This window comes from Cariama cristata, unplaced genomic scaffold (genome assembly GCF_000690535.1).
Source record: "Cariama cristata isolate BGI_N322 unplaced genomic scaffold, ASM69053v1 scaffold8991, whole genome shotgun sequence".
NCBI classification, from domain to species: Eukaryota; Metazoa; Chordata; class Aves; order Cariamiformes; family Cariamidae; genus Cariama; species Cariama cristata.
Genome location: NW_009600958.1, coordinates 1 through 9946, shown reverse-complemented (window position 1 = coordinate 9946; position 9946 = coordinate 1). Strand labels below are relative to the sequence as shown.

At 36.7% G+C, this 9946-nt stretch overlaps 1 protein-coding gene across 1 annotated transcript; it reads right to left on the bottom strand.

Moving 5' to 3' along the window:
- Positions 1-693: 693 nt before the first annotated feature.
- LOC104169343 (carnitine O-palmitoyltransferase 1, liver isoform-like) lies at positions 694-9207 on the bottom strand (the record flags this gene model as incomplete). The annotated part of the gene is made up of 6 exons (XM_009710244.1): positions 694-846; positions 2772-2918; positions 4111-4177; positions 5709-5801; positions 7864-7968; positions 9055-9207. Coding segments are annotated over 6 exons (718 nt in total), but the record flags the coding sequence as incomplete, so codon positions are not given.
- Between the last annotated feature and the right edge of the window lie 739 nt (positions 9208-9946).

The window sequence follows — 9946 nt, the reverse complement described above, 5'->3', positions numbered from 1 at the left end:
CAAAGGTTTCGTCTAACAGCCAAGTTTGGGATTCCAGCACTTCCCAAGAGGAGTTCATTCATCTCAGCCAGAGCCGATTAATCCCACGCATCACGTACAACTACAGCAACATTTTCTGAGTATAAGATGCATCTTATACCTGCCACCCTTAAAAACAGGCGAAGGGAAAAGAGGGGAAAAACCGCCCAAATAAATCAGTATTTTCTGTGCCTACAAAGTTTCCACCGAGCACTTCTGTTCAGATTGAACATACCAATTTACAATTTCAGTATCCAGCCTTGGTGGGAGATGTTTGAAATACAACCAGGACCTAACAACACCTAAGAGATGAAGTGTGAAATTGAAATCACTGTGTTCTTTCATGTAGGGAAGGCTGCAACATCCAGAAAGGCAGCAAGCTAAATGACTGTGAAAATGCTCTGTCACACAAAACTATCCGGTGATTCGTGTGTGTGGTTGGTTTTTGTTGTTTGGTGGGGTTTTGTTTGTGTTAAACAGCAATTCAAAAAAAACCAGCATGCGAATCTTCAAAGGGTAAAAAAAAAAAAAAAAAAATAAAAAAATCCTCTTCAAGTCTCTCAAGGTAGTCCTCAGTTTTAACGTTATTTCAAAGGAGTTATCACTTCAGATAACGCAAATAACATTTTAACGATGTTAACTTTCTGTGCTTGAATCAGTTCTCCACTGCCTTACCATTCATAGTCCATGGATTATTCACTGTAAAGATCAAACCAGTGCTACCCACTACCTTGTGGACAGACTGTTTCACAGGAACACTCCAGCAGTTCTCAGGAAAAAAAACCTCACCTAAAGCAAGACCTACGTTGTTTCTTCTTTCTACTGAACCTAAAAAAGAAGTATTGTTCATTAACGCATAGCACGACATGTATAAATCACTGCTAAAATAAACTGAATTGTCTGCTATTACCATTCCTAACTGGATTTAATAGCAATGATTTCATAAGTCCAGAAACAGCAGCAAGCGAGCTGGGAAGAAGATACAAAAGATATTAAACATAAGTAGTGGTAATTGTGAAATTTTATTTTATTTTTGAAGTCAGAGGAGGGTAGAAAATACGAGACAAAGCATTGGATGTAAATAACCAAACACAGATATAGAGCAATTGAACAAGATAAAAAAAAAATCTAGCTTAAACGAATATATTTTATATGAGAAAACAATTGGTACAAAGGCTGAATTAGAACCATGATTTTCAGGGTCAGGCACACATTTCCTTAGTCCCTCAGAAAACCCAACCCTTAAAAGAATATTTAGTTTGGAATTATGTTAATCCTGGACAACTGTAGCCTCTAAAGGCACTTAATGCTCTCCTAATTTCTGGCATGAAATAGCTGAAATAAGGAATTTGGAAAACGTAAATTTGAGGTATTCCACCAATTCTACACGGCTATTTAATAAACAGGTCAATTTATTATCACCCAACCTGACTTTTACCACCTACTCAACCCTAACTTTGAGCTCTTAAATCACCGAGAATAAGTGATTCAAGGTTTTAGTAACAAATTAGTAGTTTTTCTGGAATATGAACATTTTCCTTTATTATAAAGTACATTGTGCTAGAAGGTTCATCCAAATCTAGGTAATTTCAGTTACATTCCTATGGCTTTTGAGGAAAAAAGTAAGCAGTTTTGCTGTATTTACACAAAATTGAACATCAAGATTTAAATTAGTTATTTATTAATTATCTGCATTCACTGTGGATTTCTAAGATTTACATTCAAAAAGCGTATTTTATTTACATGCTGATGACACTTTAAAGAAAATGAAATAAAATAAAATCTTATCTGTTTAGGAATTATGATCTATCCCAAATTAAAAAAAAGACACATTTAACACCACAAAATGTTCAAAACATTTACAATAAAAACCAGCTTTCTGTGCCAATTATATTTACCCTCTAAGAATGTAAAATTGCATTGATAACTGCACTAACTACAATTAGACTTGAAACATTTAAAACCTGAGAGTCAGATCTAGGCTTTTTTTTTAAAAAAAAAAAAAGAAAATCCTACAAGCTAGTACGCCCTAATGTTAATTTAAGCACAGATTGGTCAGTGGTCAACCAAAAAAAAGCAAAAAACAAAAACCAAAACACAACAAACCAAACAGTGCATTATTTCTGCAGCTCCAGAAGAAGTAGATGACTATAAAATTGTTGTGGTTTGATAAATGCCAGGCCTGCCAGCTGCAGTAAGGCTTATTTCAAAGTGTCCTTTCCCACACCCTGTACCCTAATCAAATAATGAGTGTCTTTGGCTAACTCCTGTGAGGCTTCCTAAATTTACGCAAGCATGCCTTTGCTTCAGTATGCATCTGGGATCTTTGAGGTTTCCCACTTCAAACATACACATATAGGTGTTTTAACAGCTAGATGAGAGTCCCAACAAACAAACAAACACGAAGAGGCACAGAAAGTTAGAAATACTGGCCAGAAAACTTTCAAAGTCTAATGAGAAGGTTTTTATCAACCCCAAAGGCCTTTTAAAATCAGCATAGCTCTGGAGCAGCACTCACTGTGTTACTAAACACCATGTACCTTACATAAAAAAAAAAAACTAACCAAAAAACTGTTGCGCTAACAGGTACGCTTTACTGCGCCGCAGGATGTAAAAAAGTAACCACACCTATAAAGCCTGGGGAGGAGAAGCATCACCCACAAAGTTACTCCCTTTTTGTAGCAGCCATTTTATTCCTGCACTTGGAAACATCATGCTCCTTTTTGAGTGAAATAGCTTTTCCCTCCTTCTACCTTTCAGAAACTCTACTTGACTGAGAGCATCTCTCAGGAGGGGTTTGAGAAGGTCAAGACGTTCCCATTCCGGAGCTATTTTCCCCAGCTTTAATAGTTCGCCCTTCTCGTGCAGGTGGTTGGCAATGGCGTAGTGGTCTTCCCCAGCTGCAAGCAGGCAAAGTGCAAACGATTGCTTCCCACAGGCAGCCCCGCATCCTCCACTATCCAAGAGGTTGCATTTAACTAAATGGACATTTACTCTTCTCTCAAACGACCACCAATAACATTCACCAAAATAAACGCAGGAGTAGCTGTAGCTCTGAAACAAAGTTACTCCTGCATTTCACAGGATCTGATCTCTGCACTTAAGCTGGGAGCATTTCGTTAGGGCTTTAAGCCTGTAACTGCACCACATGGCAACATATTCAAGCCTACTTATGCCACATCAACCTAACCGGTAACTTGAAAACTAGATCTGCATTACTACTACTTCACCTCCTTCACTGCTAAGACAATGTAAAACCAACTCCCAGCATAAGCTTCTTTCCAGGGTTTAGGCTCTCTCTTTTTCTAAGGCACTCACATGAACAAGCACAAAGGTTCATTTATTTATACAGAGATAAAAATCAACGATGTGGCAAACATGTTTGTTAAGAAAAGTGTGATACCTGCTAATTAGGTGACACATTTTACTACTCAATGTAGCATTACCCTTTTTTTTTTTTTCCCAAAAGCCCAAAAATTTCTACAACTTGGTATGTTACAGTGGGTTATGTCAAGGATCTTCTTATGTTTTACAGAAATTACCTTTAAAAAAAAAAACAATGAAGGTAAACAGCCGTAAGTTTTGTCAATCATTGACATAAAGCAGCAGATATATTGAAGAACATTCTGCTATAAATACATAGCAAATTGAACTTTTTCTAGTATTTGAGCTTAAGATGGTGTGTTTTATCCCTTTGATTCTGGAATACAAGTAGACTAATTTTAAGTAAAAAAAGAGCAAGTGTATACAAACTAAGAGAAAACTGCAGGAGTTAGAATATACATGACTTCATGCAATGATGCTATACTTCGTCCCTACATACAAGATTTCAAAAGTCATCCTTTGGAAGAGTTTATTTCCACAAACTACGGGGGAGGAGAGAGAGAAAAAAAAAAAAACAACAAAAACATTTGATGCACTGCTAAGGTTTTCAAGGTTTTCACAGGTGATCAAGAAGATGTTGACTCAAGTTTCTTCACCAGCTACTGTTTGACAAACTTTGCTCTCATTCACTGTGCAGAAGAGTTCTCATCCCAACAACAGGAGATTGCTTGGCACCAAACAAGGAGAATCACTTGGTACAGTTTTTACTAAGGTTAAATAAACCCATGATGTCAACCAGTGCTTTTTGGAGGTTTCTTCCAAAACGAGAAGAATCCTTTAAAAACAAACAAACAAACAAAACAAAACCAAAGACTCGTACTGTCAATCAACAGTTATCTTTCAGGTAAAAGAAGGAACCTTTTAACATTTTGTAATTTCAGAGCTTACGGAATTGGGGCAAGTATTTGACCATAAAATGGGGAATTTAAACCACAAAAATTTTAATGCTATACAAATTAACTCAGGTTTATGCTATTACTGACTAATGAGCTCTTCATTATGCATTTACTTTCCTACGGACAGAACTGACATCATCTCCTTTTGAAATCAGACGCATCTATAGCTTTCTATTACTTAAAAATAGCTGTGTTTTGGTATTGGTTTTTTAATACAAGATTTTGTAAAAGCTGATTTCAGAAAACAAAAGAACGTTCCGAAAGTGTATGACTAATGACCTGGGAAGTTCTGAAAGAGCAGAAAAACATTTTGTATTTGAGTTCCTATCAGAATCCTAAATTGTTTGCCATTGAAAAATTACATGAATTATTGAAAATGAAAATCACAATTATCTAAGTGTAAACAAACCATGAACTCGTTCTGTTTATTCTAAGTGTCAGATGAACGGTACAAGGAAGAAGTTAAGATTACAAATATAAATTATTAGCTATATTACAGGACCTACTACAAAAGACCCGACTAATATCAAGGCCACGCACATAAAATGCTGCCTTTTCTGTATGGACCTAGACTTCACTAATAAGTAAAAAACACAGGGAAATTTAGAGTACAGGCTAACAGCCATCCGAAGAACAATTTGAACCATGAAAAAACAAAGTTGTATTCCCTAATTTTTAATGATTAACCAAAGGCACCAAGATCTCTTGGACAAGTTAAGGTCAAAAGAGGAAAACTAGTTCAGCTATGTAATCCTGAACAAACTCAGCTTGTTTATTAAAGTCATAAAAATCTAAAGGGGACTGATGAATTGAAGCTCATTCAAAGCAGGCCTCCACAACAGCAGGATATTGAACAGATGACATCTACTACGTTGTAATAATGGGTGTTATTCTAGTAAATTTTTTGTTAATTATGTTTCTTCAGCACAGACTACAACATACGGGCTAGCTTCTTTCAGTATTATTTAAACCAAGAAGATTTAAAGAATAGGGAGCTTACATTTTACTCTGTCTTTACAACTGCAGCCAGAGAAAAATCAATGCAAAACTGTAATAACAAAAACCAGGAGACATCCATCTTACTGTTTATGGGGCAGATATAAGTCATTTTACACGAGTTCCAGGGACCTACACATGTGCAAAGATGACCTTGGGCCACAGGTTTTCTTTATGCTCGAAAACAGAAGTGAAACAGAACATGTTTTCCTTGGTTCATAAAGCTATTAAATGTATAGGAGTGGAGACAAAAAAAAACACCCTCCAACAAAACAGCCTATGTCGAGAAATAAAAAACACATTAGAACTCTATGTTGCAAGACCTACCGGATTTTTTTAGACAGCAAGTAGAACAGTTTTATAAGCAGATATCAGAACAAATCTATTAAACCATAGGAAAGGACTGACTCTTACCGTCTCAGAACAAGATATTTTGCTGGAGACATGGAAATGGATGGAATTTTCATCCAAGATAATGTAAGAAACACCATAACCATCATCAGCCACCTAGGGGAAGAAGGAAGAGAAAAACAAGTTCTGAAGTTTTTCTTTTTCCTTCCATTCCTAAATTATCTTATACATGATTACACAGTTCTTACTATGCGGTTTTTAAAATTAGTTGCAATTTCTCCTCAAGCAAAACTTAAGCTTCCACATTTTATGCATCATTTCTGAAGACTGATTCCACTTAAGGAAACAGTTCTATTCTCATCTGAAGTGCATGGAATTAACATTTTCTGAATATATGTCTGCAATATTTCCCAGCTTTAGTATTTTCAAATAGAGTACTTGTCCAAAGACCTTCTCCTATCAAGGTCTGGTCCTAAGCTATACAGCTTCAGTGCTTAAGTAGAAAGGAATAAATAGTTCAGCTGTATACCTAAACACCCTGTTTCATGGGATCACTCTGCAGATGCAAACAAATACGTTGTATAAATACAGAGTATACAAGCCCTGTATTATGAAAACCTGCCCAAAGACAAGGTCATCTGACTCTACAGCAAAGCTATGATTCTGAACACCCGTATCATGAGCAGAGCTCCGGTCCGATTTCAACATCAGCAGCAATAACTGTCCCAAGTTTCAGTCTGATGTTACATTTAAAGTATGCCTCGTAAACACAGACTATCCCGCTGCCACCCTCCTTCCTCTCTTTCCTAACTCGAAGGATCACTACCTTCAAGCTCTTTGCTGCCAAGCAGCCTGACAGTCTTCTCTCCATTACTGCTACAGGGCTATATTCTACAGAATGCTTAAAAAAAACCCAACCCAAAACCAACAGACAACGCACACATAGAAAGCCTGATGTACTGAGTCTCTGGGCTACTTCAGCAAACCAAAGCACAGTTTTTGTAAGGATACAAGAAATGACAAATGGAAAAATACGCAAGATTATTTGGAAAGGCAGACAATTGAAGGAAGGAAATTAAAGGAATGAAGAAATAGTAAGAAGAGAGCAGGTAACGTAGCATTAGCAAATACAAAAGGAAAAAAGCGTTAGAAATTCCTGCAGCCAAAAACATATTTTAGTGCCACATCACACCTTTTTGGGGATTCTAAAAACTGACTTCATAATCTGCTGGAGCAAGCCAATTTCTCATGATCGAGCAGCATTGCAATTGCTAAGCTTCCTTGATACTGCAATTTAAACTCATTCGAACTTCAAGAACTACTGAAAGCTGTATCAGAAACATGACTAAATAAATACTAAAAAAACCCCACAAACCAAACCACAAAAAGAACAACTTCCAGCTTGACAAACCAGCCAAAATACACTGCACTTATCCTAATTTCTGTATGGCAAAGAGCAGTCCTGTAATCCCTCTCATTGTGGGGTTTGTTTTGTTTTGTTTAGTTTTGTGTTTTGTTTTTTTTTTTTAATAGAAACGTTTTTTGAAAACAGATTAATCTAGTCTATAGCCCCATAAAGTCTGTATAACAGATCTTGTTAACAACAGTATCATCATCAATGGCCCTGTTCAAATCCCGGTAAAATACTACAGCAAGCCAGAAGCTTGTCTCTAACAATACACCAGTTTCTTGAAAGTCTACAGAAGCTGTAGAACACGGTTTTATTCCTGACTTAGCCGCTATTCACACTTACAAGGGCAAGCTTAATCTGGAGGAAGGCAGGAACATATTTTTTAATTAATCAGGAAATATAAAGAACAAGTCAAGTATAATTACTTTTACAAATCCCAACCTTAAAATCTAGTTTAAGTAATAAGGCATTTGTCACTGTAATAATAGCCTGCTGTACAGAAGCTCTGGGCATAGGTAATGTGATAAAAGCCCCCACTTTATTAGATCTCTCTGTCATGGAGCCCTGTATCACATTTGATAACTGTGTATTTCCTTAAGAATAATCCACTCTTGTAGTGGGATATGAGAAAAAGGCGATGCAGATTTTTCTGAGCACGTCCATGTCGTGGGAAAGCATTAAACACATGCATTTAAAAGCACGTATTGCACCTTTGATGTGCAACATTATTACATATCTGAAATGTTTAGACTGGCATACTCGGAAGAAAATTGTTTTTAAAGGGGTACTTGTGTTTAGTAAACATACCGGTCCAAATCCTCCGCCACAGGATAACATCTCAGGGTTCTTCTTTAGATCAATGTGTTGCTGTGGTGTCTGACTCGTTGACAGCCTCCAAGGCTCTGACAAAACCTTTATTAGATACGGAAGAGATGCGAACAAGTATAACAGACTGTTTAAGAACACGCAACTTCCTAAAAAAAGCGGTTAAGATAAGTTAGAAAGCATTCGATAAAGCAATATTAAGGATAACTTCAGTTCACATTTCAATGGAATCAACAACTAAGAAGGTTAAAAGAAAGAGCTAAACTTGTCCTGATATGCAAACCTTTAAACACGTGAGGTCGTGATGTCAATTCCTCAAAGAGAATAACAGTTTTCAATAGAAATGCTATTTCAAAACAGATTAATCTGGTCTATAGCCTGGTAAATTCTGCATAATAGGTCTTGTTAACAACAAGATCATTACTGGCCATATTCAAATTCCAGTACGATACTGCATCAGGTTAGAAGCTTGTAAAATCTCTAAATACACAAGTATCTTGAAAGTCTGCAGAAGGTGAGGCAAGTTGTTTTATTCTTGACTTAGCCACTACTCATATTTAGGAGAGCAAGCAGACAAATGTGAGTAGCTTAATTTGGAGGCAAGCTGGAACATGTTTTTCGCTAATCAGAAGACATAAGCAAGTGCAATATAATTACTTTTATAAAACTCAACCTTAAAATCTAGCTTAAGTAATAAAATATTGGTCACGGTAATAAACAATGACATTAATGTACATTAAAAAAAAATAAAGCACAATATACAGCTCCTTTAACTCACAGTAACTTAAAGGAAAGTGATTTTGTCACAATTCCAAAATAACATTCTTGAGAAAACACACAGCCTCTGTTGTGCTGCCTTGAAAATATGTAAAAACCATAAGCAACCAGTATTTTATTTTTTTATAACAGTGACTATATCTTTCTTGCAATCCTTAATAACATGTATTATACTACAAATCCCACAGAAAGCATTATTATAGGTCTATTAATAAGTGCATACATAAAGCAAAATGAAACTAACTTGTAATCTACCAGCAGATGTTAAGCAATGCTGATTTACCTCTTTCCTTAGGAAACCCAGAGTTCTACAAGTATGCAAGCAGATACCACAAAACATTAAGTAAACAAAGAATTATTTACTCTAATGAGTAGTCATCAATAAAAGTCACTTACTTCCTTAAGGAAAGGAGAATCTACAGCAAGGTACTTGGACACGACATAAAGGCAGAACAGATGGCGGTCAATGCCAGCACCAGTCATGGCAAGACGATATAAGTGCTGATGTTTGGCAGCAGCGAGTCGAAAGAACTTAAGTTTATTTTCATTCTAACAATGCAAAAAAGATGAAAAATCAGTTAAGTGAACTGGGTCGAGGATGGAGGTGTAGAAATTAAGTTTCAGCAATGGCTCTCAAGCCTAGAGCACTTAAGGGCCAAGTACAAGACAGTGCGTGCAGCTAACATCAAATACCAGTATGCTCTGGCTTTTCAACCTCTTGTATTCAATCTCGGGTATTAGCAAGTGTCAACTATTACCTGCTGTAAACAGTGCATAATGAAAACAAATTTGCATTTTAAATGTGATCTAACTCCAGAATCAAACATGACTACAACTCAAGTTTACTATGTTATTGAATATATGGTTTCTAGAGACATTGGTCTTAAAAGAGTTACAGGAGAGCAAACCTCGACATGATTTAAGAAAAGCTGGAACTGCAACAGCCATTTTAGAAGGCAAACTGACAACACTGAAGGTATTGGGGTCCACAAATACTGGTCATTTTGTAAAAGTCTTCTCTTAAGGGCTTGAAAGCAGGCAATTCCAAAGTGTAGGACGTCAAGCAAGCGGGGCAGAAGGCTGGCTTAGGTAAGCAGGGATCTTCTTCTAGAACTCAGGAGGAAAAGGAAAGGGTATGGACACCGGAAGCAAGAACAGGGGACACGGGAGGACTACAGAGATGCTGTTCACCGCTGTACGGAAAAAATTTGTGCAGCCAAAACTTGAGTAGGAGTTCAAGCTGGCCAGTACTATGAAGGACAACAAAAAGGGCTCCTCACAAATAGGG